The sequence below is a fragment of the Manacus vitellinus genome, unplaced genomic scaffold (genome assembly GCF_001715985.3).
Source record: "Manacus vitellinus isolate BGI_N305 unplaced genomic scaffold, ASM171598v3 scaffold_81_pilon, whole genome shotgun sequence".
Lineage (NCBI taxonomy): Eukaryota > Metazoa > Chordata > Aves > Passeriformes > Pipridae > Manacus > Manacus vitellinus.
Genome location: NW_021940822.1, coordinates 1,092,469 through 1,113,095, shown reverse-complemented (window position 1 = coordinate 1,113,095; position 20,627 = coordinate 1,092,469). Strand labels below are relative to the sequence as shown.

Below are 20,627 nucleotides of genomic sequence, written 5' to 3'. Positions count from 1 at the left end.
TCATTGGAAGTCTTGATGGCATTCTTTATCTCTTCGTTGTCAAATTTGCTGTGGCAGTTATTAAAATCTGTTGAACTTCTCAATGTGCACTTGTTGCAGCCACAGCTGGTTGACAGCATCTTAGTAATAAATTTTTTCCCCCTCTTGGAGAATTGCAGTTGCTTTAGCTTGTCAAGAGAAGGGTCTCAGTTTTGATAGTAGATGTTTCTGAAGTCCAGAATGTGGTTCCTGAGTGAGAAGAGGCAGACAGAATACTTGTAGGCAGATAGTAATGTGATGGAGGCAGGTTTTGGATGAATGAGAGGACAGCCTATTCCCTGTGAGTACCCTAGCAATCATGCCAAAAACTTAGCTGGGTGGGAGAGATTGGAATGTCTTCTTTTTTGCTGTGCTGGAAACCTGTTCCCGAGAGTCTTGGCTTTAGCCTAGGACTACAAAAGCTATAGAGATTTTGAAAATGTTGGTGCATGATTAAACTGTTTCCATCCCAGTTCTTTCTGTAGGCTCACATTTCTTGTAAAAATGTATAAAAATGAGGTCTTTAGGCTCTCTATTTGACAGTTTTAACCAGCTGACAGCATACAAACCCTCTTAGCACTAGTGTGGAGCAAATTCAGCTGCCAGCAGTTCCTGACACTGAGAACTGGTTGCCCACTGCATGGAACATCATTCTTGCTCAAGACTGTCTGCTGAAAAGCAAAAGAAATTGTGTTGCCTGAAGGCTTTACATCAATTTTAGTTCTTCGTCGCAAGGGTAGTTGAGAGCCTCAGTGTTTCTGCATGTGAAGTGCTAGTCCACTAGGTCATTACAAGTATACCTTTGTGTATACGTATGTGCATTTATAGACATATGAGTATGTATTTGATAGTTATTCTGAGGCAATAAAGTGTATTCTAAGATATATTGCTTTACTAGCTACTGTGTGATACTTGATTTTTTTGTTTGTTTTTTTTCTTTTTTCGATGTTGGTTTGTTTGTTTGTTTGTTTGTTTGTTTTTCCAGGGGGAAGGATATTTTTGTTTGTTTGGTTGGTTTTGGTAGCTTATTTTTCCCAGCTCAAGAGAAAATAAAGTTTTGGGCAATTGTTCTAAACTTATTCTGGACTCATAGAGAATAATGCTGTGGATTATGAAATTTATTATGTTCTATAACTTAGAAAGGTTTGCTTTTCAGGACTTTGAGAGGTACAAACCCTTTTAGCTAGACAAGGCAGAATGTCTGCTCCAGTCCATAGATGAAATCATGTGTAGTTTTATCAGTCTTACTGCACGTAGTTCCTCAAAATATGTGATAATCGAACTGAACAAAATCTTGCTGATAGTGATTTAAATGGGAAGCACAATCAAGCTACATTTTGGAAACAGTCATGTGATATGCATTCTAGAGATCCTGAAATCTGTTAAAAGAGCAGGAAAAAAAAAAAGCTCTTGTTACAGAGTCCTTTAAAATATAACCAGTACAGAGTTTCTGTTCCCTTTTTCTAAGCTGCATATCGTCAGCTGGTAGTTTGGTTACTTCTGCTTGTCTCAAACAACTGAGGCTACATAAACTATTTAAAATTAGGTTTTGTTTAAAGAGTAAATGACCAGATTTTCAAATACACCAAGCACACAGATAATTGTCAAAATTACTCCATAAAATTCCTACTATATTCAGGCCTGTCTTCCTCTCTTTTTTTTTTTTTTCTTTTATACAGGCGATACGGATTATGGTTTCGATTGCGGAAGTTAATAATCTGGTTGCTGGGAATGTACATAGCCATCCCATTTCTAGTAAAACTTTGCCCTGCTATTCAGGCAAAGCTGGTCTTCCTAAACTTTGGTAAGTGACTCGGTCTGCTGAGGTGGGTGAGGGGAGAAGGGGAGGAGTGTCTGTCTTCCATTTGTCTGCCTTCACTTTCACCCTGTATATGTACAGCTTGGGAAGGACATGAACTTTCACAAGTTGTAAGATTTCCAGGCTGTGGTTTGGAAAGCATACTCAGTGGCCCTGGTGGTTGTTGTAGCATGTCTTTGTATAAATATAGTGATCAAACTGAAGCCAACTTTCCAGCCAAAAGGGTATCCTTCAGGAAAACTGTGCAATATGTCAGATGCATGTTTCTGAAGGGTTCAACAAAGTTGCATGAATAGATAGCAAGCAAATGAAATGAAATCCAGTGAATTGTTTTCCAGGCAGTGAGTCTTCACCTGGAAGCATTTTAAGAGAATATTCTGATTGAAACAGAAGAGGTCTGTTGATGCAGTCAGATTGCATGTTTTCCTTATGTCTGTTTACCACTAATTTAACCAAATTCAAAGGCTATAGTGGGTCTGGCGAGCTGGCTCAGTTCCCAGGTCACGGAGACAGGCCTAAGCATCTACAGGGTGGACAATGATGGAACATTGCTGTATGAGAGATACTACTTTGCAACCTAAATCTGTCTTTAAACCTGAGTTATGTTGTAATGAAATTTTGGAAAATATCTTCCTTTGACTGTAGTAGCTAGAAGGACTAAATATAGATACATTGTTTTTGTATAATTTGTGTCATTTTGAGTGCATGCTTTGTATATTCTAACACCTTGGGTCATGATTGCTGTGAAGTGTGCACACGTGTGGGCCAGCTCCTGTGCCTTGATGGTCAGAACTGACAGCTAGGTAACCTGAATAATGCAGGTTTCAATGATGATTTTAATTTGCTCTTGCAGGGCTTTGTTAGATCTCCCTGAAGTTCCTGCCTCTATTCGTTCCCAAGTGACTGAAACAATTGTCCTATAACTCTTTCTAGCAGTGCAAGTACTAGTGCAGTGTTGGTCCTGTTCCTTTTATTTGTGACAATAGTCCCATGAAAACTATTTGCCTTAATACAAAGTGCATTCTAACACATGCATTAGAAATACCCTGACATATTGAGTAATTCTTCTGCACTGGAGAATGATGTTTCTCCTTCAGAGGAGTGGTGTAGGGTTTGGCCTGTCATATTTTAATCTCCTGAGTGTAAATCACTACTCTTCAACCATCTTTTTTCTCCTCCTGTGTAGTTCGGGATTTGCTTCCAAAACAGTATCACAGAGCTTCACCAAAAAGTGTTTCCATTTGTTGAGGTACTAAAGATGAATTGGTAGCTGTGCTCCCACTGTTGCCAACAAACCAATGTCTGGATTTGTTCCACTGCGGAGGAACACACCTTGTCAGGTAGCTAGTGTGTAAGCCCGTAGCTGGTTATGCCCTGGGTGGGGGGAAATGTCAGGAACCCCCAGCAAGTGGCCGTGACCTGGTGTTGACCCTTTGCCTGACAAAGGGCACAGAGACCTATGGTGCCTGCCAGGGGGTGGCTGGTCACCAAGAGACTCTGCAGGAGCCAATGAATGAGAAGACCCCAGACCAAATATCACCACTGGAGCAAGTGTACAGACTGTGAAGGTACAGTATCCTGGGGATTCCTTTTTTGGGTGTCCCTCCCTGGGTACACCAGCTCAAGATGTTACGGTGTCACCACAGTTAAATTACTTTGAGGAACCAGACATGTGGGACTGCTACAAGAAACCCGGGGCTGAAGTGGTGAGGAGGACTCATCTGCCAGTGAGGTGAGAGTCAAACAGGGCACCTGTGGGTTCACTGGAGCTGCCCACTGTGGGCTTTAGTCCCAATGGTGAAAGTCAGGGGTGGTGGAAGTGTGATTGCCAGAGTGGTCCTGAATGGTCAGACAGGAAAGTTTCCTCAACACTAGGTTATGAGATACATGGGCATGTGGGTAGAGATCTCAAGCTGTCTCCTAGAGGTCTTCAGAAAAATGAGATTTCTACAAGCATAAATACAGACTAGGTCAGATTTAGTGTATCAGTATGATTCATAAATCATGTGATTTTTGTCATTTGATATGTTGTGACTGATGCCAAATACCTCTGCGACTAAAAACATCCTTTATGTGCTAAATCTCCATGGGATGTCTGATTCTGATGATGATCTGTTTGTCTGTGTATAGAATAGATGCCAGTGATAAGTGCCATACATAAAAATTGCCTGTCCCTCTATATTTTTCTCTTGCTTTGAGATAGATACTTCCCTGGCCCCTATGACTAACACTGGTATGTTCCTGTTCGTGTCTTCGTCATACAAAATCTAGCAAGAAAGTCATAAGAGATTTCGCAAATGGGAAAATCCAGGCAATGGAGAAGTTGAATAGTTTTCCCAGAGCACTGCTAGAAGTGACTTGTGTGCCTGTCCAGACTTCAACTGCAGAACTTGCCATCCTCCTGGAGCATCCACTGCCCTTGTGAGAGTGTTGTTGAGTTCTGTGGTGACAGCACAGTCGCCCAACAGGTCTCTGGTGGCATGCATGGTTTGTCTGGGACTCTTCCACATGCTTTTGCATATGAGCAAACAGACTTGCATAGGTATAGATTTGCAGTCTGAGGGTCCAGATTTGTCATCAGCTGTCTTCTGCTTCGGTTTTCATGTTTGTGTAAAGTTTAATGATTTTTTAGACAGTGAAGCGAGATTTGACTGTCACAATTGTCAGTGCTGCTTTTTATGTCAAAAGCACAAAAGCTTTGGTATGTTCATTGTTATGCCACTAAGTTTCAAGGAGACATACTTCCTGGTACTGCCGTAGTGTAGCTCAATTTTATGGGAAAAAACTGAATCATAAGTTTGCCAAATCAGCTAACCCATCCCATTGATGCAGACTGGGCAGAGATGATTAAATACATATCAGAGGAGGCTTTGTCTCTCTCCCCCACCTTCTCTTAATTTTAGCCTGCTCCTTGGTTTTTTGATGGTTGCTTGTGTCTTCTTACCTTACTTTCTTTGCTATTTATGTTTTAATCACAGTTGTAGCCAGTGCATCCTTTTACACAAAAAGAATAAGATCTTCCCAGCACCATGGACCAGTTTGTAAAACTCTCCAGTGCCTTGGTTAAGCAGTAAGAAAATAAAGGTAAAAATTAAAATTAAAAGGTTTCATATCCTTTTTATCGTTTCAGTGAGGGTCCCATATTTCATTGACTTGAAAAGACCACAGGATCAAGGTTTAAACCATACCTGCAATTATTACCTGCAGCCAGAGGAGGACGTAACCATCGGAGTGTGGTAAGGAAGCCTGTTCTGTGAAGTATATGCCATGCATCTTTATCCTTCTTTTTGTTCTCAGTCTTGCCTATCCAGTCTTTTTGCTGTGCATGCTCTCATTTGTGGATGTTTGTATTTTCATCTGCCAAGTGACCAAGTTCAGGTTGAAAGGTATGCAAATATCTAGAGCTCATCTGAACTTGGATCAGTAATGCATGAATTATGGTCGGACAACTTGTGCATTCAGAGAAACTTCATAATTTGGAGTCATAAAGGTTACAGGTCTGCATTACTACAGAGATTGTACCTCCATATCAGGCAAGACACAAGGAGTTAGACGTTTTGTCATTCAACTGCTGTTCATATTTTGTTTTGCACAATAGATGTGAAGGAAGATAGGAAAAGAGGATCAAAGTGTTCAGAGTAGGAGGAAGAATATTCTGTGTATAAAACATATGTAAGATTTGGAGAGTGGGTGAGAGCAGAACACACAGTTTACTCTCTTAACAAAACAAGTGACAGTGTTGGAGTTCACTTGTCATTCCTCTCTCACAAAGATGATTTTCTGGTCCCAGGCAAGGACAATTCATTTTAGCTCCTTGTTACCCAAGATCATGTCAGGTATGGAGGGAAGGCAGTGTTCCTTAATACAGCCAATGATGTTTGATCTGTAAGCTGTAGGATTTGGAGTTTTTAGTTGTGTGTGTACCTTTGATATGTCCTCTAATGAAGTAGAGATTTTCTCTTCACAGGGTGTATGACCTTTTGAATGGGATAGTGATATCCTACTACATCAAGACAGTTCCTTTCCTATAAGTAAATTTTGATGAAAGACATAGTTAAAACTTGAATACTTAGGTCTTTCCAGGGTAGGCTGATAAATAGTGGTTTCATTCTTCACTTGGACAATTAAAATCCCACCTCTTAAGATGTTAAATAAGCTTGTATTGCAGTATTGAGATTAGTATTTTATTTCCCTTACAAGCATACTATGTATCTTTATTGAAACAAAACTTCCGACTTGTGGTGGCAATTCAGAGTTTATGTCTTGATTTTTTGAGAGGTTTTCAGAAAAGTTTTGAACCTTGTTTTTTAATACCAGTGTAGGTCTTGTGTTTGGTATACTTCTGAAACAAAGTCCTTAGCCTGCTTTGTTCATAGGCTTGCAAGAGTCTTGGGGTAGAACAGTTGGAGAATTTGTGAGTCCTACAGTTATTGAGGCTTCTTACCTCCTTGAGAACTCAGTATCCGCTGACTGCATGCATGCAAGTAGATTTTTTACATTGTTTCCCCCCTGTGTTAGTTTGTCTCTGAGCTTTTTATCTGGGAGGATAGTGTGATAGGTGGGAGCTTGTCTGTCTGTCAAGGAGAAAGGCATATGAATACTTAAGTTACTTCTGGTAGCTGTAAGCTAGCCCCCTTCTCAACAACTGAGATGGTTTGGGGCATGTACTTGCTTTTAGTATTTGTATTCTAGAGTAATTATCTAACCTTCTGTTCAGTCTGTCATTCCTCTTTGGTTCCACCAGTGTTGAATTCTTTCTAGCAGGTTGCCCAGCTACATTATCTACAGAAGAACAGCTGTGAGTTAAAAATTCCTGGCTCTTCTAGATTGTAGCTTTTTCAGCTAAAATGTTATACCTTCAAGAACCTTGTGTCTGAAAACAAAGCACATGATCTTCTCATCATACCCTGAACTCTTCCTTTTCCTCAGATTGGCTGTAGAGTCAGATATGCCTCTTACTCACCGAACATTCTTTCCAAACCCAGCTGACTTTGATTATTCTGAACATCTGCTGACCTAGCAGTGGATCTTGTTTATGGTGTATAAGTATGTTAATTGAAGTAATTAAGTACCATAAAAGCTGAGGAATTGAGATTTCTCCAGAGCAGCAGGAAGTTCGGTAATTGTGCTTTGGGGTTGCCTGTGAAGTTTGATGCCTTGCACAGACCTCAGTTTTGAAGGCAGTGGTGATGGAGATGAAAATATAGAAATAAACTATAGCCACTGCCTTTTAAATTTGGCCATTTGTCAGTTAATCATGACAATTTTGTGAAAAGTGTGTGTGAGGTGTGTAATCCTGAGTTAATGAGTTGATCAGAAAAACTCAAAATTCAAGTGGCAGACACTTGAATGTTGAGTAGCAGCAGACAATGTAAATTTTCCTTTTGTATACAGGCACACAGTCCCTGCAGCCTTATGGAAGAATGCTCGAGGGAAGGACCAGTTGTGGTTTGAAGAGGCTTTGGGCTCCAACCATCCTGTAATCCTCTACTTGCACGGCAATGCGGGAACAAGGTGAGGCACAAAACAGTTTCGTGATGTGTTTTCCTGGTTTGCCACACCTTCAGCACATTAAGAAAGATGGAGAAAACCTTCTTAGGGCCTATAGCGATAGGACAAGGGATAGTGGGTTTAAACTAAAAGAGGGTTGATTTTGATTAGATATAAGGAACAATGTTTACAATGAGAGTGGTGAAACGCTGGAACAGGTTGCCCAGAAACGTGGAAGATGTCCCATCCCCGGAAGCATTTAAGGTCAGGCTGGATGGGGTTCTGAGCAAACTGATCTAGTTGAAGAAACCCCCTGCTTGTTGTAGGAGGTTTGGGTTACATGGCCTTTAAAGGTCCCTTCCAACCCAAACTATTTTATGATTAAAACCAAAATAAAATCTAAAATCAGTTTGGTGTCTCTCCTTTTAAAAGAAGGTACTTATGGGGAGGGATCGTTTCATAGAACATTTATTGAATATGGATTTATTGCAGTTATCAGAGATATTTGATATTGTAATTTACCTTGTATCCTCTGCTAGAAGCCAGGAGGCTGTGACCCTCTCTAAATCAGGTAGTGAGAAGTACTTTTCAGTATAGTAGTTTCTGAATCGAGACATGGGATAGTATTAGTGCTTCTGTATATGTTACTTGCAAACATTAAATAAACATTCCACTTCCTTTTGTGAGTTTATTTTAGTAGTGAACACATTAAGAGGAAGGAAAATCAGAAGGAAAGAGGATGGTCGTGTGCCGATCTTGTTTCATTATTGCATACGTAGAGGACATTTGTCTGGAACAGGAGCATCTCTAAAATTTGTAATTTTGTAGTTGACTGTGTATCAGCTAAGGTAGTAGGATAGTTTTCTATACTTTTTGTTGGATGCTAGAAACCATAAGTGCAGTGTGAAGCTTCTTGGATATTTCTCAGCACAGTGTTCTTACTGCCACATCTCCATGTGTTACAGAGCTTTTGTTCGTTTATTAGAACATGGTCTTTTTCCTTACAAATATGCATTTTACAAAAGAGTATCGACCACCTTCTGAGTTTTGAGTGCCAGTGCATGTTCTTTTGAAGCTGATGTCTGCCCACAGATGCTCTGCAAGAGCAGAAACGTTGCAGAAAAACAAGTTCCATGATGTAAAGGAACTCTGTTTTAGCCATGCATTACAAGGTTTAATCAAATTGTAGTATTATTTTTCAAATACTGCTGAAATTGTTTTTTTGCCTTTATTGGGTGTAACAAATTACACTAATGGAAGCTATTCTGCAGCTTAATGGTGGCAGTTTGGGACCAGTATCTCTCTTGTGTGTGTATTGATTAGATTTACTTCTTGGCTCCCCCAAGTGCTACTGAGATAAAGTACTGAGCTATGAATCAACAACATATTTCACATTTCGCTTTACTCTGTGTACTGGAGAAGCTGGAGGTGCATTGGCGCTGCTATTTCAGATTTAATATCTGTTGCTGTGTGTTTCTATGCTGCACATTCTGTCGCTTTACTGGGCTGCTTTACTGGTGCAGCCTGCATTAACCATAAGTAAAAGGCACTACCTTGGCTTTCTAGTTTGCCTGAGTGATCTGGGGCTGTGGCAAAAATGTTTTGTTTACTTGGTCCCCTTAGAAAAAATTCCTCTGTTACACTTTGAGGAAAGCATGAAAAGTCACCAATGTGTGCATGTCAAAGGTGACTTTTCAAGCAAGTGGATCATCTTCTTCAGGCTTGTATTATTCAAAATTACCTACAAGCAACCATTGCATTTTGCCCTGAGTGTTTTTGACTGCCTTAGGTATTTGGCTTTTTGATTTAGAGGCTGCACTGACCAAAACAGTCATAGTGTGAATGTTTTAGAACTTTCATATAAATGCAAGAGTAAATTTACTCTTATATCAATACTAGACTAAAGTTTGAATGTGGAATAGCCATTTCATTTTGTGCATATATTTTAAAGTATGTAATGGCACATTCACATTCCTTTCCATTTTATTGTCTAGGTTTCAATTTGTATATATAAAACCCTGAAACTTTAAGCAGATTTTTCTCCTGAACTTATTTACAGTATTCAACTCTGTTTTTCTCTGCTCAGTCTTTTGCACATGTCCCTTCTTTCCCTGTGTTTGGAGCCAGGTGAGAAAATCCAAGGACCAGCTGATTGGGTTAATGTCATGAGGTCTGCTGCCAGCATCACACCTGGGAGAGCAGGGGCTACTGGCTGTGGCAACACTGGTGGCAAGAGCTCAGGGTCTGCAAAGCCAACAGGGACAGGCTCTTTCGGATGTATTACAGTCTTTGGAAAAGGTGGATAGGAGACTGGGTGGAAAAGTTCATCTTTTCCTGCTGTGAGGCAAGGTTTACAGGGAGAAGTTGACTTCAAAATTATGTCCTGCATAGCTCAGCAAAGCCTTGCTGTCTCCTTGAAGCCTGTGACGAAGCAGTTATGGCGTTTCTTGGTTTTGGCATGTTTGTCTTAAATTGCCTGAGGCGAATGGGAAAATATGTTTCTGGAAACTTAAATGCTCACATGTGGTTGTTTGTTTTGTTTTGTTTTCATTTTTTTTTCCCTCCTCTTCATGAATCACTCTTGCCAGAGGAGGGGATCACCGTGTGGAGCTTTACAAGGTAAGTGGCTGTGTGTGCTGTCCAAGCAGTTGCATTAACACATCAGATGTGCACATAATTGAGAGGACTGCTCATAAAAGCCCACTACCAACAGGCACAGACCTTGGGCTCTTAGTCTCCTTTAAACAGGAAGCCTGTATGGGAAAAGGTAAGCTGTGAGCACACTTCCACATATTCAAAGATACTTGAAAAGTCTTCTATTTGCTGATGTTAACTGCCAGATCCAACTGAGCTAATCAGGTTCTTTGACAGGAATACTTTCACAACATAGTTTATTGGAAAAATCAAAATTTTTATTTAATTGCAGCCACAATTTGACTGATTAACGTAGTGTACTAATTTAAGATACCATTTAAGAGCATTCAGTCTTGTTTTTCTCCTTCCTCATGGCACAGTGCATTTGTATGAGTGGTGCCATCTCCAGTGCAGAAGGTTTTGTACAAAACCTAATGAATTTCCCAGATGTAGCACTATGGTCTGTTATGCGAGAACAAGAGCCTCAGTTGCTTTGAGTGTTTTGTCTAGTGACTTTTGGGGTAATGTATTTTATTAAACTCTCTTTTGGCTGAAATTCTCAAACACAATTTCTTGGCCTCGTATTTTGTTTCTAAAAGAACCGTAATTCTTTTTGCTGGCTCATTTTGGAGGGGTCTGAGTCTATGTTTTTCCTGGGGATTTAGCTGTCATTTCCTCCTCTTTATAATTTGTGTCAGTGTTGGCACTCATAAAGTTTTATTGCAATGCAATACGAGATCCCCTGCTGCAAAGTCTTTTTTAAATTCAGATTGGTTAGAAAATACTGTTTGGCAACCCCAAGGAGGCAGGTTATATTTCCTTTAAGAAAAAAGGATGAGCTGATTGCAGAAAATTGGTTGAGGAGACTGCCATGTATAGTGATCTGTTTGGTCATTTTTCTGGGAGCCAGCCTATGCTGCAATGCATTTTATGCTGGCCAAGACAGGCAGAGGAATTGTTTCTGATTTTGAGGGACAAGAGTAGCAGTGCTTCATAATACTCAGTGTGTTTCTGTATGTACACATATGGAGAACACAGTTTACTGAAACACAAAGTTTCTGTTCCTGAGTGTGGTATTCTTTGCTTCTGAGAACATCCAGGCAAGTTGCTTAGTTTGTCTTTTTCAGTCAGTTACTCATACGTGAACACGCACATAGGCTTGCCGGAACCACTCCAGAAACTCCAAATTTGTGCTTTTTTCAGCTGAATGAAACAGGCTGGGATGCTGTCATTTTTGCTGGTGCTTCTAATATTTTTACTACTCCTTTAGAAGTAATGCTCAGCTCACAGGTGTCATTTCATTTGCACAGTGCAATAGTCCCAGTACCACTAGGAGTGTTATTTAGAAAACTGCAACAAACACTAGCCCAGCTGCAATGCTGCAGGTCCAACTCGTTGCGCAGTGAACCCTGAAGGTAGTGAATGTTGCATGCCAAGCAGATGTAGCCTAACAACCAGGTTTGTTTTACTTTTGCTGAGCATTCTATAATTACATGGGAGAGCAGTAACTTCAATGCGAATAGTAACAGTTCTCACGCAGGTAGTGTTACAAACAAAATCAGGGCAATGTTTTTATGTACCACTCCAGAAACTCCAAATTCGTCCTTATTCCAGCAGAATGAAACAGGCTTGGACGCTGTCATTTTTGCTGGTGCTTCTAATAATGACAAGAGAGAAACATCCAGTGCATGTCCAAAATATATGAAAATTAGCCCTGGATGGATACATCAGGGAAGAGGGAGAAACCATCACCATCATAGTCCTCTCAGCAAGGGAGTTGAGCTGCCAACTTATCTGAACACGCCTCTTCTCTACATTATTTTATTTTCCTCTTTTTTTCCCCTGTGGTAATGAGATCTGAATTTGTAACAGTAATTGTTCAGGCTGTTAAGATTTCAGTTACATTAGAAATAAAATGTTGTTTTTATATTTACACATAAATAGCATAATACTAAGATGGCTTTTTTAAATCACGTATCATACATAGACCACAAGAGCAACAGCATTTTAATCCTTTTGTGACTTTTTGTTGATTTTTTTTTTTATCTGCCACAGAGCTCTTAGGTTCATATCAAGCAATGGTAGCTTGGAATGCTAGCATTGTTTTTTCCAAGGCACTTTTTCCAAGTAAGTTGATCTAACATTGAGTATTTTTACTTGCTTTTAACAGATTTTGTTAGGATTACCTATTCACAATAGAGCAATTGCACGTTTTGGATCTATACATTTAAGTGTTCTGAAATAGGCTTCTATGTGTTATGCTTACATTTATGCCAATTTGAGTAATATAATTGAAGTAGTTGTACTGTTTCACTGGAAGACATGAAAGTCTTTGTAGGGGAAACAGTAGGATATCTGCAGATCTTAAGGGCAAAGCTGTTAAAGGGAGAATCAACATCTTAGGAAGCATGATATGAGGTCCAGGAAACAAATGGAGTAAAACCAGTGGGCTGAGATGATTAGCGTTTGGAAAGCTTTGTGCCTGCTGCACTGAAAAGCTGTAAGTTGACATGTCAATAACGTTGGCCTGACGCAAGAGCATGGCTGGTGTGAAAGTCTGTGATGGGTTTTTGCGTGTTTCTCTGCCCTCCAGGTTCTCAGCTCCCTCGGGTACCATGTGGTGACGTTTGACTACCGAGGTATGTGGACTTCTTTTATTATGAAACACCTTTAGATGTTTCTGTACAATCAACAGAGTTCAGTCTTTTTTTTTTTAATCTCATGGAAACTGTTCTTTTATAAAACTTGCTGCCAGCTAATTAGATGTGGTTATTAACTCCTTTTTTTCCTCTCTTTGGGTATCCAAAGAATTTCCAGAAATTTCATTCCAGTGCCTTTGTGTAGCACTGCTTTCCAATGTCCAGCTTGGTGCACTCTGGCTCCTGTCTGTCCTCATGCACAGGGCTTGTTGATTAGAGAGCTAAGGAGCAGAGGGTGAGGCACCCTCCAGGTGCACATGTGGAATATAATATGCTTGCCTAGGTGTATTCCATCGGATATGATCTGGTTGACTTTCATGAGGTCACACAGGGAACTGAACTTGCTATTACTGTGAGTGAGATAAGACAGAGTAAATGGTTTGCTAACAATTGATAACATACTCAACAGAAGCCATGACTGTTTCGCAACTCTGCCACCAGCAGTCAGGCATCTGCTGCTCTTTTTCTACCTTCTTAGTGTTTAAGCCGTGGCTGCAGTGTAATGCCACTGGAGATACAGGAAAGAAATTAATCCACTGCATTTTTATCAAAAAGACATCTGGGAGAGGTTTATTTGTAGGAGCTTGCCCTGTTTTTCAGTCCTGCTGGCAGCTGCTTCTGTGGCTGCTTATTAGGTATCAGAAGGGATGTGGGATGCTGGCTGCTTAGCATACAATGTGTAGATGTGCTGCAATAGTGATAGAGCCAAAACACTCTGGAGGGTGGAAAATTGCTTGAAGGCACTGACTGAACAGCATAGACAAACTGATGTCGCAACAGCTTTGTGAGACGTGCTTAGGCTTTGGCCCTAGGCATCCAATTCCTGTGCTGTTAGAGACTACTTACAAATTGGTTACATGCATGCAAAAGCAGGGAAGGTTAGTAAGCCAGACTGTTGCAGATGGGTACGTGCAACAACACCATTGTAGCGATGTTTGAGATTCAGTCCTTGGTTTTGTTGTTGACTAAATCCACAAAAACTCCTTGTCAGCCAGCAGTTACCTTGATTAAATGACTACAGATCAGTTAAGGCTTTCAGCCACAAACTGTAGAGGTGCACAGTGAAATGAACAGAAACTGCCTATGCCCCAGGTCCCTTTGCAGTCACAGATGGGCTGCAAGGGAGGAGCTTTGCTGACCAGTTTGTGATTCTTAGCAGGACTATTTGTGTTTCAGGCTGGGGTGATTCAATAGGCAGCCCGTCAGAGAGGGGAATGACCTACGATGCCCTTCATGTCTTTGACTGGATAAAAGCACGAAGTGGAGACAACCCTGTCTATATATGGGGACACTCCCTGGGAACAGGGTAAGTGTCTAATCTCAGTGGAATTGAGCAGTTTCTGAAAAACATTAAACACTGACCTTGGATGAAGGTGCTGTTTGCTGTAATCCCCAGGATGGCTTGGCTTGGCATCTGTGGCATAATTTCTGCAGGGTAGCTTCCCCTTTGTACTCTACAGAGTGAGAAGGGCTACAGTGAATGACTGTGCAGCAATTGATCTTGAACCTTCATTGCCCAGAGGGTCACACTGGAAAAGACACTTGGAATAATAGAATGCAGAAAGAGAGAAAGTGGGACTGCACTGATCTCTTCCTGTGGTGAACCTGTGTCTGCATGTCCTTCAGAGCAGAACATCAGACTTCTCTGATACTCTGAAAGAGTGTCTCAGACCAGCCACATAATGCATGTGACTTGTCCTTACAAAAGGTTTTCCTCCTCTCCTGGTAAACATGCTGTGTGTAATCAGTACTTGTGCAGATGCCTGCGTGACTACACTGCTGGCCACCCATGACATTTATGTGGTCATGCCTCGCACAGGGAAGTTCAAAGTGTCAAGTACCTTTGCCATCATATTTTTAACTTTCCTTTTGTGCTTCCTCCCTTTCCATTGCTCTCTGGAGGTGAGTTGTGTTCAGCCAGCAGCACACGCTCTTACCTCTTTGATTTGCGGGGGAGCAGAAAGCAAACACAAGAGTTACCTTTGAGTTGAGCTCTGCAGATAACTGTGAACCCACAACAACTTGCCTCGCTGTGCAACAAATGCATTGCAGGGACAGGGAGGTAATTCAGGATAGTGTGTCTTCATTGCTGTGACACTAAATATCCTGCTTTGTTTGAGTGAAGGCAAACACTTTTCCTTGGGCTCCTCCTCTAAATTTTTTTGCCCAGTCCAGGATCCCTTTCTGGGTCAGAGCTTGCTTGTGGCATTTCCCAGTGCACTGCAATCAGAGTGTCCTGGGACCATGGTCCTCAGCTGAGTTCCCTGGTGACCACAGCCAGTCTGGAGTTTAAGGTTTGTGAAATATGCTGTGCTTGGAGGAGTCAGCAACTTTAGAAATATCTCTGTCCCATTAGGATGATGCATAGGGGAGACCTTGCTGTTTTCTGACCTAGCTATGGAAACTCCTTGCAGTGTAGCCCTGGGCCTCTGCACTCCAGCTGCCTAAAACACAACACCCCTCTGCTTATACCCCTGCGTTCCCCTCTTTCTTGCTCAGCCCTTGTGGTCTGTGAGTAAGAGGCTGTGTCACACAGCCATGGATATGCTGGAAGCCTGAGAGCCACCTGAAAGGAGGTCCATCCAAGTGTGGCTGCATGATGTGCTGCTTCCTTGGACTTGTTTGCTTACTGAAATGCAGGCACCTGATGTCATTTGAGACAGTTGGGTATGGGAGGCTGGTGGGAACCCAAGTCATTGTGGGCTGGCTGACCAGACCTTGGATAGTGTGAAGGGTCAATGTTACGTCAGTTGACTTTTACCTTTGGCACCGACTATCTACAGAGCCTGATGCTTTGCAGAGGGCCTGTGCCAATTAAATGCTCGTTCTTCTTTCCAGGGTCGCAACAAATCTAGTGAGGCGTCTTTGTGAGAGAGGTAAGTGTGGTGCCTGGATGCTTTTCCCACCCAGCACAGGCCTTGCTGGCGTCCCAGATATGTTTGGGGTTGTGACAAAGCTGTTCTTGGTGCATTGTGGTGGCAGCTGCTCTCATAAGGCAGACCCTGACCTTGTTGGCTATCTGCACCCCTACATTTCAGCACATTGCCTTCGGCTTTTCAGAAACGCCCCCGGATGCCCTGATACTGGAATCTCCATTCACCAACATACGGGAGGAGGCACGAAGTCACCCCTTTTCTGTGGCAAGTACACAGTGACTCTCGCACTAGTGGCACGTAATTAATTGTATGCTTAGAAATTAACCATCAGAAGTGCTGTAGCTGAGCTAACTGCATGGCTTGTGGGGCGGAGGTGATATCAATAAACATAAGCTACACTTAATACAACTCCTGGGAACACTAGTACAATAAGCAGTACCAGAGCCGTGTATGGAGCCTGCTGAAAGCAAACAGAAACTGGGATCAGAAAGGGCAGGAAATTTAGGGAGGGTTAAGATAGACTCTGCTCTCAGCAGTGAACAGCCCGTTCTTTTTGTGTTGTAGCTTCTCTGTTGCAGGAGGCTATTCTTTGGGTGTGAGCATAGCAATGACAGAGGTGGGCTTCTCTTGGTCTCTACCCCATCCACATGGATCCTTTGCACTTATGTGGTTTCCCTGTTGAGTTCACCCTAATGTGGCCACCTCTTCCATCCAGCATGGGAGCAAATTGAGCAGACACCCACTCCAGGTGTGGGATGCAGCCAGGCTGGCTGAGGTGCCCTGGGCTAAAGCTCTTCCAGGAAGACTGTTTCCAGCAGTACTGCATGATTCCTAGAGACCTTGACCATGCAAGCACCTGAAGTGCCTACTCCTGAGCAGGCTGGTAAGATGAGCCTGAAACAGTGGAGGAAAAATAATGCTGGTGGAAACATGGGCCATCTCACTGCAGAGAGCACAGTCAGCAGGCAGGGGATGTTACCAGCATGGCAATGGCCTGCCCTGTTACTGCCCTGTTACCGCTGTTCATATAACTAACTGTCCTGCTGGGGCCTGCCACTAATGCACATTTTTCCTCTCAGATATACAGATACTTCCCTGGATTTGACTGGTTCTTCCTTGACCCCATCACAACAAGTGGAATTAAATTTGCAAACGATGAGAAGTGAGTTCCTTCTTTGTTGGGGTTTCAGCTGTGGCTGCAGTGAGCTATGGCAAGCATCAAGTAGGATAAACAGCAGACTGCCTTTTTTTTTTTTTTAATGTGTTGCAGCATTACACTTGCTGAAGTGATTTCAGTTACTCTCACAGCCCTGAGAGCAGCACAACTTTGCACTGTGAAGTTCTTTCTTTTTTAATTGTTCTTAATAAGGACAGATGCAACAGAGAGCACAGAGACCACTCGGGGATATGCAGATTTGGTTCATGTGATTTATGCTTTTCAAGTGCATGTTACACATTAAATAGTAGCATTGGAATCTGAAAGGTTTGGGAAGATTTCTTTGCTGTGCATTTGCATAAGCCACCTTGCCTGTAATCACATTATCTCTTTTCACTGAGTCTTTGATTGAAGAGTCTGAGCATTTGTGAGTTTCCAGTAGTGAAATGAAAGAAGACCTTGGTGGGGATTATGCTTTACAGTGTCTTGAGCCACTTTTCTCTGGTATAAGCAGCAAATAGTTTTTATGAGGATGCCTTTCATTAGTAAATTTTCTACAGATCAAATGAATGGTACCCAGATAAGTGTTTTGAATTGCACTTAACCCACAGGATGTGTTTGTCATTACGGTTTTCTTAAAAATGCACATGTTAGTGTTAGAGAACGATGGGATTGCTCTAAGCCTTTGTGACATTGTCTGTTTTACAGTGTGAAATACATTTCCTGTTCGCTGCTCATCCTTCACGCTGAGGATGATCCAGTGGTACCATTTCATCTGGGAAAAAAGGTACACATGTGGCTCTGCAAACTGATCTGGTGGGAGGAATGGGTATGGATAGAATGACATCCCAACCAGGCAAAAAGTCAGCGATAGAAAGGTGTATGTAGAAACACATAGCCCAAAGGGACTGCAGATTCTGTGCTGTTGGAGGTGGCAAATCAGTAGTGTAATGAAGCTAGAGCTATCAAAGCTGCTCAAGCCAGGGCCCATAACCCAACCCTGAGAGGGATGCAGGTTTGGAGTAACACACAACCCTCACCTGCCTCCCCTTGCATTCAGCTTTACAACATCGCTGCAACATCACGGAGTTTCCGAGACTACAAGGTGCAGTTTGTTCCGTTCCACACAGACCTCGGCTACCGGCACAAGTACATCTACAGGAGTCCAGAGCTACCTCGAATACTGCGGTAACAGCCCTGCTGACCGGGGTCACCCCTGCCTTAGGGGGGGCTGGGGCTTGGGGCTTATGGTGACATGCACCCGTGTGTAAGAGAGATGTGTATTGGGCAGCTAGAGGCCCTTTGGCCTCCAGAGTGGGTGAGATACTTGGGCTGGCTTAGCACAGAGTCAGAGCTCTCCACCTCCTTGCAAGGCAGGTTTTGGGAAGGGGAGCCACAGAAATCTGAGAACACTTCCCTGTGCCATGTCTTTGCTGTAAGCTGGATACTCTGGAGGAGCTCTTTGCAGAGCAGTTGCTTCAGCTTGGCTCTTCTAGTGGGAACCACTGATGGGTGTGAGAGCAAAGCTCAGTGCTGTCCCCTGTGCAGCTCAAGCAGCAAATGCTTGAGCCATAGTATTTGCCAGGGGAATGAGAAGACCTGCAGGGTGTAGCATGCACCAGTATAGGAGAGCTGAGTGTCACTGCTGTGTCATTTTCTTTCCTAGGGAATTCCTGGGAAAATCTGAACATGAGCATCATCAGTGAAGAATGGCTGCTTGTCAGCACAGAGATTTTCCTTTCTTTCTTCCTTTCTCTCTCTCCTTTTCTTCCCTGCTCCCTGTGGGTCAGTCTGCCATTCTTCCATCCCTGGCATTAGAGAAGGTCAGGGATTTCCACTCCGGTCCTGATGTGTACCCTTGGCAACTCCAGCACCTGTGATAGCAGAGGAAGATGTTGGCTTCTTTTTTTGACACGGATAGAGGGGTGATAACAACCCATGAGCCAGTACCAAATCATGAAAAACGTCAGCGCAGCAAAGTCTGGCCATTCCAACGTGGTACCACTGAGGACAGATGTTCCTAGGACACTGTGTCATGACCAAGGATATTTGTTTCACTTTTAAACATTGCTGCTGGTTTTGGATCATGTAGAGATTCATTTGTAGGTGAATGGCTTTTGCCACATCTCCGTACCACAGTTGTCCTGCTTGGGTTTGAGGTGTTCTCTTTCTAGAAAATGTTTTGCCTTTCCTTTTTGGTAAGTGGCTGTAATTACAAATATGTGGAAGATCCAGGTAGTGAGAGGTATTTTTATTTAGCTCTTCAGTCACAATGTGCTGCAAGTGTTGGGGTAATTGAACACATTTGGAAATAAAATGAAAGGCTTTTTTTTTTTTTGTTCTTCCATTTGAAACATCTATTTAATGGGAAAGGTTAGTGCCCTTTTATCTTTCCTATACCCTTTTCCTTCTGAACATCATTTCTGCTCCCATCTTGCAATGCTCTGTGGACCTCCTCCCCTTCTTCACATGCACTTCCTGTTAGGATTGAAATGACATATGTATATAAATTGCAAACTTGGGTGTTTAAGCCAGAAAGCATGAGATTACTTTTTTGTTTGATCTCCCCTTCCGTGAACAGTGTGTGCCCAGGCTGTGGGAATGGATGTCTTCCATTTTCCCTGTACCCACCCAGGCAGCCATGTGCTTCCTTTTCTGGTGGAAAGGGCAAGGGTGTTCGTTGTTTTTTTTTTTCCATCAACTACTTTTTAACTCCTTAGGTCAAGTTTTCTGGTTCCTGGTAGCAATGCTGTTCCACTGTAGTTAAAAGCAGGCAGTGGTATGTAGTTCTTGATGCAAAAATAAATCTGGGGTGTTGCTCCCCATCTCTCCCTTCCCCTCCCTTCTGTGCACTCCCAGTAGCACATCTCAGCCCCTCTGACAGCCATGGCCGAAGCACATTATCCAGGAGACAGAAGTGGAAGTGAGCCTTTCTCATAGGGAGAGGTTCTGGGGATGTCCTTGCCCTGCTTGAGGCTAGAACAGGGGCTGTTTATGCCACTGAAGAGCTCTGAGATGGGAGAGGGTCATACACTGACTCACTAGGATCTGGCCCTGCCACCCATCAGTCTATACAGACAGTACCAGGTGCTGTAGGTTTAGTCATTAGTGCTCAGAGTGAATTGTGCTGCCTCAAGGGTCTGTTCAGGGGTGTACAGCATAGTATAAACTGCTCAGCATGCATCCCAGTTATACCTGCAGGCTCATACTAGTTGCAAAAGAGACTAGCTTGTTCTTGTACCAAGATTATTCTGCCATTAGCGTGGTTGTCCCAGAGGTTTCTGACCCGTGATACTCATAAGCTAGCTGTGCCACTTAAATACAAGTGCATCAAACATAATTTATTGCACTGACAGAAGAGAAACAATTACCTGGCTCTGGAGAGTAACATACACATTCCAGTTAATGCTGCTGCTGGCAGCTGGCTTGGGGCAAAGTGCAGCCTGAGCTGGGGCCTGGCTGGCTGCCTTCCCCCTGTGGGACAGAGCTGGGAGTCCAGCATGAGAACTGGTGGTGTGGGTGATTCCAACACCGCCATTCCTGTTAGTAGGCCAGTGATATGTTTGGAAATTTAAACTGAAATGTTTATCTAAAAGTGGTGTAGTTTTAATAAAGGCATTGACTGCTGATCACTTCAGCGTTACCAGTTTTATCTGGCAGTTTTTGGGACTTCTTCCCCGGTTGAACAGGTCAGTGTTGTCAGGGGCATGGCAAGGCTGCTCTAGGGTTATGTGTGGGAGGTGAGCTTGCAGCCGGGACTGGGCAAATCTTTGTGGCTGCTGCCAGCTCTGGGGGGAATGGCTCTCCTGGAGCCCAGAGGGTCTGTGCTTGTAGTCTGTCTGCAGCTGAGGCTCTGCTTCTCCACAGGAAATGGGGGAAATGGGAGCTGTCTGTGAGATTTCTAGTACAGGAGCCATGTGTGCCATTTGCAGGGT

General features: G+C 42.7%; 1 protein-coding gene across 1 annotated transcript; it reads left to right on the top strand.

The window, feature by feature from the left end:
• The first annotated feature begins 1,700 nt into the window (after window positions 1-1,700).
• ABHD12 (abhydrolase domain containing 12) lies at window positions 1,701-20,329 on the top strand. The gene is made up of 12 exons (XM_029964850.1): window positions 1,701-1,822; window positions 4,968-5,073; window positions 7,232-7,351; window positions 9,916-9,946; window positions 12,555-12,600; window positions 13,837-13,966; window positions 15,499-15,536; window positions 15,721-15,800; window positions 16,616-16,698; window positions 17,401-17,479; window positions 17,753-17,880; window positions 18,359-20,329. Exons 1-12 carry the CDS (start codon window positions 1,750-1,752, stop codon window positions 18,396-18,398), a joined length of 954 nt encoding a protein of 317 aa, XP_029820710.1. The 5' UTR covers window positions 1,701-1,749; the 3' UTR covers window positions 18,399-20,329.
• The last annotated feature ends 298 nt before the right edge of the window (window positions 20,330-20,627 follow it).

Bases quoted from the DNA above. Each gene is read 5' to 3' on its own strand.
- ABHD12 (XM_029964850.1), top strand. From the start codon at position 1,750: ATGTACATAGCCATCCCATTTCTAGTAAAACTTTGCCCTGCTATTCAG. The intron at 7,352-9,915 runs GTGAGGCACAAA...CACTCTTGCCAG, and splicing joins CACGGCAATGCGGGAACAAG to AGGAGGGGATCACCGTGTGG. The intron at 9,947-12,554 runs GTAAGTGGCTGT...TCTGCCCTCCAG, and splicing joins ACCGTGTGGAGCTTTACAAG to GTTCTCAGCTCCCTCGGGTA.